Source organism: Chiloscyllium plagiosum, unplaced genomic scaffold (assembly GCF_037043375.1).
Source record: "Chiloscyllium plagiosum isolate Xiang-an unplaced genomic scaffold, Cpla_swu_hap1 HiC_scaffold_9, whole genome shotgun sequence".
NCBI classification, from domain to species: Eukaryota; Metazoa; Chordata; class Chondrichthyes; order Orectolobiformes; family Hemiscylliidae; genus Chiloscyllium; species Chiloscyllium plagiosum.
Window position 1 is genome coordinate 62,418,269 of NW_028270147.1, and position 16,381 is coordinate 62,434,649.

The 16,381-nt window shown below is 41.1% G+C and overlaps 1 protein-coding gene across 1 annotated transcript in view; it reads left to right on the forward strand.

Annotated features, from left to right (window-relative positions):
• Nucleotides 1-16,381, forward strand: part of jak1 (Janus kinase 1) — a 123,424-nt gene that overhangs the window by 101,122 nt on the left and 5,921 nt on the right. The window contains exons 14-19 of the mRNA XM_043699443.2: nt 3,955-4,088; nt 6,370-6,505; nt 7,949-8,100; nt 10,280-10,433; nt 11,003-11,097; nt 14,199-14,391. Coding sequence (XP_043555378.2) covers nt 3,955-4,088; nt 6,370-6,505; nt 7,949-8,100; nt 10,280-10,433; nt 11,003-11,097; nt 14,199-14,391 — 864 coding nt within the window. The remainder of the gene's footprint in view (nt 1-3,954; nt 4,089-6,369; nt 6,506-7,948; nt 8,101-10,279; nt 10,434-11,002; nt 11,098-14,198; nt 14,392-16,381) is intronic.

Genomic DNA, 16,381 nt, shown 5'->3' on the forward strand with positions numbered 1-16,381 from the left:
GTCAGCAAAAGCTCAGAGGTTGGTTTATCTAATGCTTACCCGTGTTTATACACAGTTCTGATACAATTGACTTTCAATACAGCCTTTGGAGTTTGTAGAGAAGAGTCACACTGAACTTGAAACATTAATTTTGTTTCTCTTTCCATAGATGACAGACCTGCTGAGTTTCTCTGGCTCTTTGGGAGCACAATGGCTCAGTGGTTAGCATTGGTGTCTCACAGCACCAGGGTCCCAGGTTCGATTCCAGCCTTGGGCGACCGTCTGTGTGGAGTTTGCACATTCTCCATGTCGTGGGTTTCCTTCCACAGTCCAAAGATGTGCAGGTCAGGTGAATTGGCCACGCTAAATTGTCCAGTGTGCATCAGTCAGAGGGAAATGGGTCTGGATGGGTTACTCTCCGGAGGGTCGGTGTGGACTTGTTGGGTCAAAGGGCCTGTTTCCACACTGTAGAGAATCTATTCTAATCTTTGCTTTTATTTTAGAAACTTCCAGATTTAGCTGTATTTTGTTTCATTTTTGCTTTTATTTCCCATGGAGGACAGAAGGTCTGAAAATTTGAAGAAAATGTGGATTAAATTAAATAAGATTAAATGTGTTTGCTTAGCAACTGATTTTTAGAGCATTATAGAGCCTGCACATGCACTCATGATAGCTGCCTGCATCAGCTGATGCATGCATCATTTTTTAAAACCCATTAAAAACAATCATTTTGTCTTAAAATCCTACCTTTGAGCGGTAGGCAGTGTTTGATTTCAATGGTTTGTGAAGCAAGAGAGGAAGTGCTCTAGCAATGATTTGTTAGCTTCATATTGTAGTCCATCTTGACCAACTACATTTGCCCTGTAGACGAGTAGTTCAGCAATGGATTTTGTTGAGCGAGTTTTGAGAAGGTTTGTCGCTCAGGTTGAGGTTATGCATGTAGGTTTGTTCGCTGAGCTGGAAGGTTCATTTCCAGACACTTCATCACCCTACTAGGTAACATCTTCAATGAGCCTCTGGGCGAAGCACTGCTGATAATTTCACAGGAAATGACATCACCAACCCAAAGAAACCCAAACATATAAATAGAAAGCAGGAATTATCAACAGTGCTTCACCACTGAAGATGTTACCTAGTAGGGTGATGAAACGTCTGGATGTGAACCTTCCAGCTCAGCGAGCAAACCTACATCCAGATTCTGCTGATTTCAGTGATTGATATTATTGCCATATAGAGTTTGCGCTGCCCAGCTTATTAAAGAGGCACAAAGATTCACATAAGTTCAAGTATAAATTATATAAATTTATATTTTAAAAAATACAAGTTATCAAATTATTGCTTGGCTCACTGGTTAGCCAGTGCATTTCTTTACCTGGAATATTTTATGTAGTTTGGTCTCCTTACCTGAGGAGGGATGTATGAGCTGTGGAGGGAATGCGACAAAGGTTTAGCAGACTATAGCTGGGATGGCAGGACTGACATTTGAAGAGACACTGGATCGATTAGGACTATATTCATTGGAGTTTCGGAGAATTAGAGTGGATATTATAGAAACCTATCTTATTCTTACAGGACTAGACAGGGTGGCTAGATAGGCAAGAAGGATGTTTCTGATGACCCAGTAGTCTAGAAGCAGGGATCACAGTCTAAAGATACTGGTAGGCCATTCAGGATTGAGATGAGATATTTCTTTACCTGTAGAGAGGTGATCCTTTGGAATTCTCTGCCTAAGAAAGCAGTCGACTCAAAAATGTTGAATGGTTTCAAGAAGGAGTTAGATATACTTCATAGTGCTAATGGAATCAAAGGTTATGGGGAGAGAGCAGGGATCAGCCGTGTTCATGGTGAGTGGTGCAATGGGCTAAAAGGACCGAATGACCTACTCCTGCTCCTACTTCCAGTTCACGGGACACAACGGGTGTCCAGCTTACGTACAGACACTGACTGTTCACTCCTTTAGACTCTCTGGGCACAAATATCACAGCAACAATGTAGAAGATCAGCAACTGCAGAGGTAGTCAGAACACGTGGTCGCTATAGGAACAAAAACCTCAGTTCACTTTTCAAAGGCCTGGATTTCGGAGGAGTGACAACCTTCTGCTGGTCCCCTGTCCACCACCTCCTTCGGAAATAATCGAAGGGAGCTCAACATTTCTCAGAGGAGATTCGATCAGAGTTGCTTCAGAAATGTGACACTGTACTTTTGTCACCTAGAACTGTTGAACACAATGTACTCCCTTAACCCAGCAGACAGCTGCCATCTCCCGGAATTTAAAGGTCCTGACAGCCCCTTTGACAGCTGCGGGTGGGGGGGTGGAGGTGGAATGCCAGATGAAAAGGGAGTGGGTGGCAGCTGAATTGAATGGCAAATAGGAAGGGAGCAGAGCGTTACGGTACAAGGTTGCAAGGTGAGTGATGTAGTGTTGAGGGTAGGTTAGGGTTGGGTGAGAGTAATTAGATCTAATAGGGGCAGGGGATTTTGGATGCTTAGTTTTGGGGGGGCGGTTTCAGATCTGGAAATGGTGCATGGGTGGTAAGAGAGATGGGGTTCAAGTTAGTGTCTGAGAAGAGTAACTGTTTAGGGATGTGTAATTGGGGATGGGTGAGATCATTTTAATAGCTAGTCAGGACCTAGACTATAAATTTAATAGTCTAGTTTTTCTTGGTTAAAAATCACACAACGCCAGGTTATAGTCCAACAGGTTTATTTGGAAGCACTAGCTTTCAGAACATTGATTAGATTACTTACATTGTGGAAACATGCCCTTCACCCCACAAGTCCACACCGACCCTCCGAAGAGCAACCCACCCAGACCCATTCCCCTACATTTACCCCTTCACCTAACACTACGGGCAATTTAGCATTGCCAATTCACCTAACCTGCACATCTTTGGACTGAGAGAGGAAACCGGAACACCCGGAGGAAACCCACGCAGACACTGGGAGAATGTGCAAACTCCACACAGACAGTTGCCCGAGGCAGGAATTGAACCCGGGTCTCTGGCGAGGTGAGGCAGCAGTGCTAACCACTGGGCCACCGTGCTGCCCACCTGCTGAAGGAACAGTGCTCCGAAAGCTAGTGTTTCCAAATAAACCTGTTGGACTATAACCTGGTGTAGTGTGATTTTTAACTATTTTACTTAAATTTGACTGGTTTTGATTAAATTTCAATTTCCCAGGCAATTGCTTCTGAGCTGTTATGATGGGATTCTGCAGTGTCCCCTTGATCAACTTCCATCTACACTGGAATAAAGACTGCTCAGTGGAAAATCTGGGCCATTATACTTCAAATGTCTGGAGCTTTCCCTACTAAACTGATCCAATCAGAAAAGATGGCAGCACCAGAATTAGTTCTTGTGTTACAACCCTGCTTTTTTTTTTGTTATTATAATTTCATGAAATGTGGGCTTTACTGGCAAGACTGCCATTTGTTCCCCATACCTTCCTACCCTTGAACCGAGGACATTTAGGGGTCAGTCACATTACAGGAGCCACATGTAAGCCAAACCAGGAAAGGAGAGCAGATTTCCCTCCCCAAAGGGCATTGGGGAGAATGGGTTTTTACAGCATTCAGTGATACTTTCATGGTTTCTGTTTCTGAAATCCAACTTTCAATTCCAGATTTCATGATTGAATTCATATTCCTCCAGTGGCTGAACTGGGATTTGAACACGTACCCCAGATTAAAGGCATGAACCTCAAGATCACTTCTCCAGTTACATTGTCACTTCACCAATATTTACCTATATTTAAAATAGGTCAATATTTGTTGCATTGTTTAACTATCAGTCTTGTTTAAAAATACACATATTATGAACTAAGCTTCACTTTTGAATGTATGAATCTTTAAGAATTCAGTGCAAATGCAAAACCTAACCTTTATCTGTCTGTTGGCTTCATTCTCCATTGAATAGGAAGAACAAACCGAGAATAGTATGGTAATGAAAATTACATTTGCTTTTAAATTTTTACAGATATCATGATTGAAGAATTGGTTGAGTTTGGACCACTTGATTTATTTATGCTTCGAAAGAGTGAATATCTTTCGAAGAGCTCACCCTGGAAATTTTTGGTTGCAAAACAGCTGGCGAGTGCGTTGAGCTATTTGGTAAGATTGCCACATTTGCTTGATTACTGTAACATCTAAAGAGAAAGTAGGTCTAAATAATTCCAGTAGTACCAATCTTTGATAGGACATTATGCTCCCTTCGCATGTGTATCTATAGTTGAGACAAAGTTATTTTTGTTGATATATTCATGGGATGACACTGCTGGCTGGGCTAGCATTTATTGCCCATCCCGAATTGCTGTTGAGAAGGTGGTGGCGCTGCAGTCCATTTGAACTAAGTGCACCCACAATGCTGTTAGGGAGGAAGTTGCAATTTTTGCCTCCATGGCAGTAACGAATAGTGCCAGTTTCCAAGCCAGAACGGTGAGTGGCTTAGGGGGGGATCTTGCAGGTGGTGGTTTTCCCATGCATCTGCTACCCTTATTCTTCTTGATGGAAGTGGTTGTGATTTTGGAAGGAGCCATGTACGGATCTTTTGTAAATTTCTGCAGTGCATCTTACAGATAGTACACACTGCTGCTACTGAGTGTTGATGGTGGAGGGTTGTGGATGGTGCCAATGAAGCAGGCTGCTTTGTCCTGGATGATGTCAAGCTTCTTGAGTGTTGTTGGATCTGCACTCATCCAGGCAAGTGGGGAGTATTCCTTCCTTCCTTGACTTGTGCCTTCTGCATGATGGACTGACTTTGGGGACTCAGGACATAAGTTACTTGCCACAATATTCATAGTCTGTGACCTGTCCTTGTAGCAACAATACTTATTTGGTGAGTTCAGTTTCTGGTCAATGGTAATCCCCCGGATGATGATGTTGCTAGTGAATGTTAAGAGGTGATGGTCAGATTCTGTTTTGTTGGAGATGGTCATTGCTAGGCATGAGTCTTGCTCTCAATTTGTAAGCTCAAACCTGGATATTGCCCAGGTCTTGTGCATTTGAACAAGGACTTCATCGCTCAGAGGATTTGCAAATGGTGCTGAGTATTGTGCAATCATCAGCGAGCATCCCCATTTCTGACGTTTATGAGGAAGCAGCTGAAGATGGTTGGGCTTAGGACATTACCCTGAGCAATTCCTGCAGAGATCTCTAGGAGCTGAGATGACTGACCCCCAGCAGTGCCCTTTCTGCAAGATAAAACCTCCAACCAGCGGAGAATTTTCCCCAGATTCGCATTGACTCTTAGGGTTTCTTGCCGCTATACTCAGTGAAATGTGACTTTTATGTCAAGAGCAATCGCACTCACCTCCCCCCTAGAGTTCCTCTTATCTTTACAGCTTTGAACAAAGGCTATGATGATGTCAGGAGCTGAGTGGCCACAGTGAGACCAAAAATGAGCAACACTTGTTGGTCTTTGCTGAACGAGTGCTGCTTGATCTCACAGTTGATAGCACTTCCATCAGTTTACTAATGATGGAGAATCGAATGATGAGACAATATTTGGTTGCATTAGATATGCCCTGGTTTTTGTGTACATGGCTTAGCTGGATGTCCTTCCACATTGTTGGGTAGGTGATGGGATTATAATTTTACTGGGACTGCTTGGCTATTAATGCAGCAGGTTTAGGAACACAAGTTGTCAGTATTGTTGGCAAAATGTTATCAGGGCCCATAGTCTTTGCAGTATTGAGTGCTTTCAGCCATTTCTTGATAACACATGGAGTGAATTGAATTGGTTGAAAACTGACATCTATGATGCTGGGCACCTCAGGAGGAGGCTGAGATGGATTGTCTGCTCTGTCCTGCTGGCTGCAGATTGTTGCAAATTCAGCCTTATCTTTTGGACTGATACGCTGGACTCCACCATCATTGAGGGTGGGGATATTTATAGAGCCACTGCCTCCAGTGAGATGTTTAATTGTTCAGCACCATTTATAACTGGACGTGGCAGGGCTGCACAGCTTAGATCTGATCTGTACTTGTGGAATCACATAACCCTGTCTCTCTTATGCTCTTTGCTGATTATTCTGTTTGGTGCTCAAGCATTTCAGTTTTGTAGCTTCACCAAGGTTGATTTATCATGTTCAGGAATGTTTGCTGCTGCTTCTGGCATGCTGTCCAGCACCTTTTATTGAACGTTTAAATAGTAGAGACATAGGATGGATGGATAGATATTTAGAGCGTTGTTTGATAGATTTGAAAGCCAGGAATTGTTTCTGCTTCTGGGATCTTGTGGAGTGAATTATGACATGGAAAAGTTAGACTTCAGGTAGACTTATCAACCTTTTCTCATTTCATACTTTCTTATACTTAGTGCAAGTGGAGATTATCTGATTTCTTCCATTTTAAGTGTCAATGTTGAGCTAACAGAGATCATTTTTGTGAACAGGAGGACAAGAATTTAGTGCACGGCAATGTGTGTACAAAAAATATTTTACTGGCAAGACAAGGGATTGAAAATGATGGAGGCCCGTTTATCAAACTGAGTGATCCAGGTGTTCCAATAACAGTGCTCTCCAGAGAAGGTAATATTTCCATAAAGTTGTCAAATTCCACACTTTACAAGTTTTTAAATCGAAATTGAGTATCTTGATGTATATTCTGGAGAGAATATGGCATCATTTTAGTGAAACTAAACAAAGGAATATATAGCTGTCACTTAGAATTTCCTCACCTAGTCGTACACATTTCCTGTGAAGTGTCCTGCCCTGTTGTGGCAAACATAAAGGAAGCAAATTTAGGCCTTTGCCCAAAGTTAATATTCATGGAAGTGGATGTGAGAGTGGCAGAGGTTCAGATGTGAACTAGATTGGGCTTTACAATGGAAGAATAGAAAGACCAAGTCCGATCATTCTGAAAGTAACAGAAAGCAGACCGTAACTAAATAATGTGAACCCTTAGCCTGCCTAATTATGGATCTTCTTTGCATTGTAACACTGAGGCCAATGATAATGAGTCTACTTCCCACCGGGCTTCTGTCAGCTAATGTCACAGAGCGGGGTTTAATCTTTGGTGAATAATATTATCAATTGGTTCATATCCAGTATCTTCTCTGCCAAGACGGAGATTAAAAACTGATAGAATGAAGAACACGAAGCACAAGTTACATGCCATAATTTGACAAGCACAATATACTGGTGAGAAGGCATTGCAATATTTTAACCGAAAGAATTTTATTTTTCACTCGAGCCAGTTGCCATGGCAAAATTAATTTTTGCCTTCATGATAGTGCTAAGGGTTCACACTAGTTACGGTGTGCTTTCTGTTACTTTCAGAATTCCATTAGCCTCCTTGATTATATGCTTATACCTGCATTCTAACCTTTTGTAACTCCAGCACTAGAAAATAGAGACCTTTGCATCTTAGAGTTCTGCAATCTTTCACCATTTAAGTAATACACTTTTTTAGTATTTCCTGTCGAAGCAAACAACGTCATATTTTCCCCATATTGTGCTCCAACTATCAACTGTTTTCCCACTTGCTCAACCTGTCTATATCTGCCTGCAAGCTTCTAGGTCGACTGCACAACTTGCTTTTCCTACCTATCTTTGTATTGTCTGCAATTTTAGCTACAATGCCTTAGCTTCTCCTACATACATCATTGATGCAGATTGTAAGCTGGAGCCCCACCACAGACCCGTGTTGGACTCCCACTTGCCACCTGTTAACAATTAGATAAAAAGCCATTTATGCTTATTCTCTGCTTTCAACCAGCTACCCAATCTTTTACTGTGTTAACTATGTACCGTAAGATCTTATTTTGTGCTATAATCTTTGGTGTGACACTTCACTTGAATTTACAGAAGGCATTTGATACAAATTCCCTGACGCATATTACCATTAATTCAACAAACCACATCTTTAAAGAAAATTCTTCATTTTACAGGCATCTAATTGGGGTCAAGAAGGAAATTTGTAGGAGCACATTCTCCAGGTATTTCATAGTTTTATGTATGTTTCTGTTCCAGAACGTGTTGAGCGTGTTCCATGGATTGCTCCAGAATGTGTAGAAGATTCCAAGAATCTGAGTATTGCTGCAGACAAATGGAGCTTTGGGACAACCCTGTGGGCCATCTGCTATAATGGAGAGGTGCCTCTTAAAGATCGGAGCTTGGCAGAGGTTGTTAAATTATAAGTAACATATCATATGCTCAACTGTCCTTCTCACTCTCTTTTTCTAGAGCTATATATTTCAATGCTGTGCCAATGCCTTATTGTTATGTTTTTATCGCACTATTCCATGTCTGCATTTTCCTTCAGTCTACATGTAGACACAGAAATTTATAGCCAGGCCTGTATAAAAATGACATTGTGGAAATATTACTGCTGACTTCAGGTCCTCTATTCTTTTTGACATTTTTTAATGCACTTTTTTGGCAGCAGCTGAAATTGCTGTGCTCAAAATAGGATTGTAGAAATGTAAAACCAGTATTTATTCACAGTAACAAGATTAAATTTGATTGCATATTTACTTCCTTCACTGCTGCACAGTGATAGGTGTGTGTACCATCCACAAGAAATACTGCAGCAACTCACCAAGGTTTATTTTGACAGCACCTTCCAAACTTGTGATTTCTACCACCATGAAGATCAATGGCAGCAGATGCATGAGAACACCAGCATCTGCAGATTCTCGGCCAAGCCCAACAATATCCTTACTTGGATCTCTATCGCCATTCCCCCACCGTCACTCCAAGATTCTGAGACTCCTCCTTTCTTAACAATCCTGTGGGTGTACTTGCATCATATGGTCTACAGCGGTTCAAGAAGATTGCTCATCTGGGCAATTGGGTTGGGCAAAAAATGCTGGTAGTTGTGATCCCCACATCCTGTCAAAGAATGTGTACCCTCTTAGGGGAAGATTCAGCCAGCCATTTGGATTATGAAGTCTGAGCATGTGCTATGCATATCATTTCTCAAGGAGCTGTCAGTGCAAGTCAGTCAACTTTTTTTTTATTCAATCAAGGAAAGTGGTCGCCCAGCATTTATTGTCCATCCTGGGTTGCCCCTCAAGAAGATGGTTGTGAGTTGGCTACTTGAACTACTGCAGTTCATATGCTGTGGTTTGATCCACAATGCCTGTAGGGAGAGCATTACAAGATTCTGACCAGCAACAGTGAAGGAACTGTAATATATTTCTGATTCAGGGTGGTAAGTGCCTTGGAGGGGAACTTGCAGGTTGTGGTTTCCCATGTACCTGCTGCCCTTGTCCTGGACGGACATGGCTGTGGGTTTGGAAGGTGCAGTCGAAGGAACTTTGAATTTCTGCATTGGATGTTGTAGATAGAAAACACTTTTGCTATTGAGTCTCAGTGGTGGATGTTTGTGGATGAGATGCCAATCGAATGGGTTGCTTTGTCTTGTCCTATACTGAGGAACATTTTGTTCTCAGCTTATATCAATTTTCAATCCAAGGTATTTTTTTAGAATCATTTTGGAGGTAAAAATACTATGTTTCAAAAATTTTATTGTGGTAAAATTCATGTATTTTTTAAAAACACATTTCTAGGACAGTGAGATAGAAGAGGGAATATTGTCCTGATTAGGCTCCTGCTGTAGACATATAGAAACTTCAGGAACCAAGCAATACTGGGACGAAGTTTGAAATAGTGTACCTTTGAGTTTGTATTCTTTTGTCATTTGTGAAAGTCAATGAATTTTGAAACTAACTAATTAGTTCACCTGTGTTTCATTAACTATTGGAAAAAGCTAAACAGGCCAGTTTATTTTCTTTTTAAAATTGAATTTGGAAGAAATTTTTTTTATGGGCAGCATACTGGAAAGTATCATGAAAGTGGGATGGGAGAAAAGAATCTGGTTAATGCATATAATAGAGTCCATCTGTGGCATTTCAATTTTTTCTTATTTCTTCTTTGGTTGTGGGTCGTGTTGGAAAGGCTAGGAATTATTGTCAAACTCCAATTGCTCTTGAGCTGCATTCTTGAACTGCTGCAGTCTCTGCAGTAGGTAAACCCATTGAGCTGTTAGGGAGGGAGTTCCGGTGTCACTGAGCTAAAATCTTGGGTGCACTTACTTGCTTTTTAAAAGGAGACCTAACGTGTTTTCATTGATGACTACTACGACTTTGACAACTTTATACAAGACTGAAAGAAGGGAGAAAATGTCTTCAAATTTGCCTTCTACAATTTCTGGTATTTCAAACCATAAAATTATTACCATGCACTTTACTTATTTCATTTTCCAGCTCCTCTTTCCATATGATATTCTGTATGTTTTTTTGTACCCTGAAGCAATGCACACTTTATAATAAAATATTTTCCTGTTTGTTTATGATACAGAAAGAGAGGTTCTACGAGGCTCAGTGTAAGCTCACCCCCCCATCCTCCTGTAAGGAACTGGCTGAATTAATGCAACAGTGCATGACCTACAATCCACCCGAGCGACCATTCTTTCGAGCTATCATGAGAGACATCAACAAGTTGCAAGAGCAGAGTAAGAGACTGTAATAACGGGTGAAATCAGATTCTGCATGTCGTCAAAAGTCAATCTATGTAACCCACCAATACTGCATACATTTTCAGATCTGAATCCCTTTGATTTGGTCTTGAAATACTGTCGCTTCAAGTGTTTAGGGATCTTCTCCCATTTGGATGTTGACTGACTGAAATTCAATGGGATTTCTATTCTTCTTAAGAAAAGACTGGCAGAGGAGGGGGAAAGAATTGTCCCATCTTCCATACAAGAAATGAAAAAGCACTATCAAAGAATACCAAAGTTCAAGGTTTTTTCTTGTTCCTGTACAGAATTGGTTCTTTTTGATCAGTTAATTAACACAGAGGTATGACTGAACTTATTTCACTTCAAGAGGAATTACAGGTGCAGACACAAGTCATTATGCAGTGCTGTATGTTTAAGCATAGCTAAAATCTGAACATGATTTTGTGTGAAATTGAGTATGCCATTAAAGAGTTACTGGTGCGATATAAAAATACCAAAGAAAACAAATAAGCTATCATCTGATCTTTAACTTTTGTTTTTTTTTATTTTCTATTTCTGGTCAGATCCAAATATAATTCCGGAAGATAAACCAAAGGCAGAAATTGATCCAACTCACTTTGAAAAAAGATTTCTGCGAAGGATACGGGATCTGGGTGAGGTAAGCAGCTCATTTCATTTGCATATATTTTTGATACTGTATTGAGAGATAATTCTTTTTAAAAAAATTTTTTTAGATTAGATTACTTACAGTGTGGAAACAGGCCCTTTGGCCCAACAAGTGCATACCGCCCCTCCGAAGAGCAACCCACCCAGACCCATTCCCCTACATTTACCCCTTACCTAACACTAGAGGCAATTTAGCATGGCCAATTCACCTGACCTGCACACTTTTGGACTGTGGGAGGAAACCAGAGAACCTGGTGGAAACCCACGCAGACACGGGGAGAATGTGCAAACTCCACAAGATAGTTACCTGAGGTGGGAATTGAACCCGGGTCTCTGGCACTGTGAGGCAGCAGTGCTAACCACTGAGCCACCGTGCCGCCCACGGTGTTGCTTTTCAATTAATGAACAAAATTTGAAAGGCCATACTGCAGGGAATCACCAAGGTTGACCAAAACTGGGCTGGGTAAAAACATAAATATGGATTGGCTTATACAAAACTTGATACTTGGATGCCCACAGATGTTTTGATAGAGGGGAAGATTGAGGCGAATAAACAGTTTAAAGTTTTCAAATATGGAAGGAGAGTAACTGTGTGACACTATTATGGAGTGAATTGGATCTTGACGCATTGACGTTATTTGCTTCAAATTTTATGAGTAATGGATAATGTAGGTACTAACAGGTTCATGATAACATAAATTAACAAACATTAACTTACACTTGAGATCAGAAGGGTTTTATTCCTTCCAAAAAGTAATAAAGTTAGATTAGATTCTCATTTAAAACAATGTTGAGATTTTATGGAAAATCTGAACAAATATTTGGGTGAGATTAGCACTAAAAGTCAATATAAATACAGTAATTAACACAATGATTCAATGCTGTGTGAAACCTAATTAAGTTTGAAACTACTGGAGCAGGGAACTACCTTTTTAAGGAAGTCAGTTGTGCAAAATATCTTAACATTTTATAATGTAAAATTAGATAGATATGCAGGAGCGTTGCTTGATTTACTTTGGGAGCCATGAGGAAAGTTTGCAGAATATTTTCTCAAACTAGCAGATAAGTTGTGTAAAATCCAACAAACGGAAAATTGTGTATAACACATGAAAATAAATAAGCCTGATAAATTCAGTGGCTTTTCGTTTAGATTACACATATTTTGTAATAATTAAAAGTTATCGACGCTGGTCATTTAATGTATAGTTAAGTTGTGTTGTAACGGTTAAGATTAGAGTGGTGCTGGAAAAGCACAGCCGGTCAGGCAGCATCCGAGGAGCAGGAAAATCGACATTTTGGGCAAAATTCCTTCATCAGGAATAGAGGCAGGCAACCTCCAGGGTAGAGAGATAAATGGAGGGAGGTGGAGCGGAGCTGGGGAGAAGGTAGCAAAGAGTACAATAGGTGAATGGGGGTGGGGATGGAGATGGTAGGTCAGAGAGGAGGGGGGAGCGGATAGATGGGAAGGGAGATTGGCAGGTAGGACAGGTCATGAGGACAGTGCTGAGCTAGAAGGTTGGAACTGGGGTAAGGAGGGGAAATGAGGAAACTGGTGAAGTCCACATTGATGATCTGGGGTTGAAGTGTTCCGAGGCGGAAGATGAGGCGTTCTACCTCCAGGCGTCGGGTGGTGAGGGAGAGATGGTGGAGGAGGCCCAGGACCTGCATGTCCTCGGCAGAGTGGGAGGGGGAGTTGAAATGTTGGGCCACAGGACGGTGGGGTTGATTGGTGCGGGCGTCCCGGAGATGTTCCCTAAAGCACGCTGTGAGAAGGCGGCCAATCTCCCCAGTGTAGAGGAGACCGCATCGGGAGCAACGGATACAATAAATGACATTGGTGGATGTGCAGGTGAAACTTTGATAGATGTGGAAGACTCCTTTGGGGCCTTGGATGGAGGTGAGGTAAGAGGTGTGGGCACAGGTTTTGCAATTCCTGCGGTGGCAGGGAAAGGTGTCAGGAGGGTGGGTTGTTGGGGGGGGTGTGGACCTGACCAGGTAGTCACGGAGGGAACGGTCTTTGCGGAAAGGGGTGGGGAGGGAAATATATCTCTGGTGGTGGGGTCTGTTTGGAGGTAGTGGAAATGTCGGCGGATGATACGGTTAATGCAAAGGTTGGTAGAGTGGAAAATGAGGACTGGGGGGTTCTGTCCTTGTTATGGTTGTCGGGGTGGGGTTTGAGGGTGGAGGTGTGGGATGTGGATGCGATGCGTTGGAGGGCATCTTTAACCATGTGGGAAGGGAAATTGCGATCTCTAAAGGAGGAGGCCATCGGGTGTGTTCTGTGGTGGAACTGGTCCTCCTGGGAGCAGATACGGTGGAGATGCAGGAATTGGGAATATGGGATAGCATTTTTGCAGGAGGTAGGGTGGGAAGAGGTGTAATCCAGGTAGCTGTGGGAGTCAGTGGGTTTGTAAAAAATGTCAGTGTCAAGTCGGTTGTCATTAATGGCGATGGAGAGGTCCAGGAAGGGGAGGGAGGTGTCAGAGATGGTCTAGGTGAACTTAAGGTCGGGGTGGAATGTGTTGGTGAAGTTGATGAACTGCTCAACCCCCCTCACGGCAGAGGTGGAGGAATAAATTCCCTCTCATCTGAATATATTTTGGGTGGGGGAGGGGGTGTTCGCAAAGAACCAGCATAGTGAGTTTATTTATTGTTAGACTGTAATAAAAATCTAGGAGAAAGTGAGGACTGCAGATGGTGGAGATCAGAGGCACGAGTGTGGTGCTGAAAAAGGACAGCAGGCCTAGCAGCATCCAAGAAGCAGGAGAATCAATGTTTTGGGCAAAAGCCCTTCATCAGGAATCTGAGTAAAACAGCACTGATGGTTGTTACAGAGAAATATTTCTCTAAGATCATGTTTCTATGAGGCAAGGACCACAAAAAAGAATAGCAAGGTGGAACCAAGGTGGTCTGACACATCTTCCATGTTTGATCAAAAACTGAGCAGATGTTTGGCTGAGATTTGAATTCAAAAGTTCCTTCATGTCAAGCTCCATGATCACTGTCTTGTTATAAACTGTTCAAAAAAACATTTTATTCTTAGTTAAGTTACAGATTTGGTAACTGCTGTTCTTTTTGTTTTCATTTTTAAAGGGTCATTTTGGGAAAGTTGAGCTCTGTCGCTATGATCCAGAGGGTGACAACACAGGGGAACTTGTTGCCGTAAAATCTTTAAAACCAGATAGCAGTGAAGAGCACAAAGCAGACCTCAAAAGAGAAGTTGAAATTCTAAAGACTCTTTATCATGAAAATATAGTGAAGTACAAAGGAATATGCACTGAGGAAGGTAAATGCTCATTATTTGATTTTCTTTTGTGTTTATTTGTTTCAAAATGAATTATGTAAAGATAATCATGTGATTTTATATTAATTTAGCCTTGACCTTTGCTACATACTTGCTTGTAATTATACACAGTAATGAACCTACAGAGCTGGGATTTTCTAGGTTCAGTTTGGATTCAGTTAGCTAAATTGATTTGAGAAAATGTTCCACAATTGGTGCCAGTAATCTTCTGCTAAGGAGGTGGAAATGTCAGCCAGAGTTCCTGATTGCTATATACTGATACTTGCTGAAATTTTGAGTAGGGAGTTTGATTGAGTTTAGCGACAAAGTACCTCCTAGACATACAAATAGCTACTTTGTGGGTTGCTGACAAACTGCTGATCTGTATCATAGCAGTAGACCTTGCCTACAGGAGAGTGGGTAGAATTTTTACAACTTGTTTCCTGGCAACAGCGATGACAGGTGGCTGTATTATCAGCTGCATAAATCATAAACTGTGGGATTACCTCCCTAAACCTCTCCTCCTTACTCTTCCTGTAAGACACTCTTTAAAGTCTACTCCTTTTTGTTCTAATATCTTCATGTGTGGCTCACCTTTTACCATGTTAAAGGCACTACAGAAATACGATTTTTTGTTGTTCCTAGATTTTTGTTAGGAATCATTAAACCATTGCTTGTTAAGCCACTTAATTTTGTAAACTGCGTCTATAATAAATCACTGAAGATTTATTTGCTTCTGAAAACATGCTGTCCTCTGTCTTTAGTATGTGTTGTATCTATCTTATTAAACGTTGTAGAATCTCCGTAAGACATTCTATTACAACTCACTTGGGTAACACACTAGAAATTGACCTCCGAGTCATCACAAAAGTTAGAGTTTATAATGTAAGCAAAGTTTCCCCAATTTACCTAACTTTCCGACTCAGGTTGACAGCATACCAGGTTTCTGTACTGAACAAGAATCATTATTTATTACAAATAATTTACTTTAGTTCGGTAAACCATTATAAACTAGCAGATAATAATTAAAAATTTAATCCCCTTATAATCACCCCCTTACAGATAAACGGTAAAATAGGTAATTGATAGAGGGGGGGGAGAAAAACCGGAAAAGCGGTCTTTGTTTCCAAGTTCTGTTGTCTCAATGATCCTAAGACTCTTGTGCTGGCCAGCATGTTGTTTAAGTCATTCTTTTCTGGATGTTTACACTAGTTAGTAAGAGACACAAGTTCAGTCAGTAAAAAGTCTCTAATTTATCAGTTAAAAGCCACAGTTTACAACAACTCTTACAAGAATGATAAACTCTTTTCTTCAGTTTTACAGTGAGTTTTGACCTTTTGAGAAGAGGCCATTACTGAGCTGAGAAGGACTGAACACTTCTCACGCTCTCTTTCTCTCTAACATCTACTACCTCCAAGCTGTTCAGTTACGTGAGAACCAATCGCACAGTTGTAAGCAGGCAAAACATCTGTGGAACATTGAACTTTTTGTTACCAGCAAAAGCTGCATCTGCCCTTCAGCTCCAAATTATGGGCAGTTCAAACTTCAATCTTTGCAAAAAATTGTTTATAATGGAAGCTAGGTTACTTGCTTTTCACAACTGCAACCACTCTTTATTGCCAACCCTGGTTGAGGTGGTAGTGAGGAGCTTTCTTGAACTGCTGCATATTTTAAAATCATTATTTCTCATTTTAGTCTAGTTTTTTTAAAAAGTAGCAAATGAAAAGACAGAATCTTTACAATGCACTGACTGAGAGTCACAAACTTCTGTCAATGCTGCACAGAAAAATGTTTGAGGAAGTGCATATTCCTTCTGGCAGTCGGTCATGAGGCTTGTGCTGAAAATCACACCTTAGGACAGGAATTCAGCATTGTGATGGTATTCATCCTGTCTGTTATTCAATATTGATATGTTTTGTCCTCTGATTTACCAAATGATTGTGCAATCAGTTTTATTGTTGCTTAAAAATAGAGTATAATAATGATCGAAAAT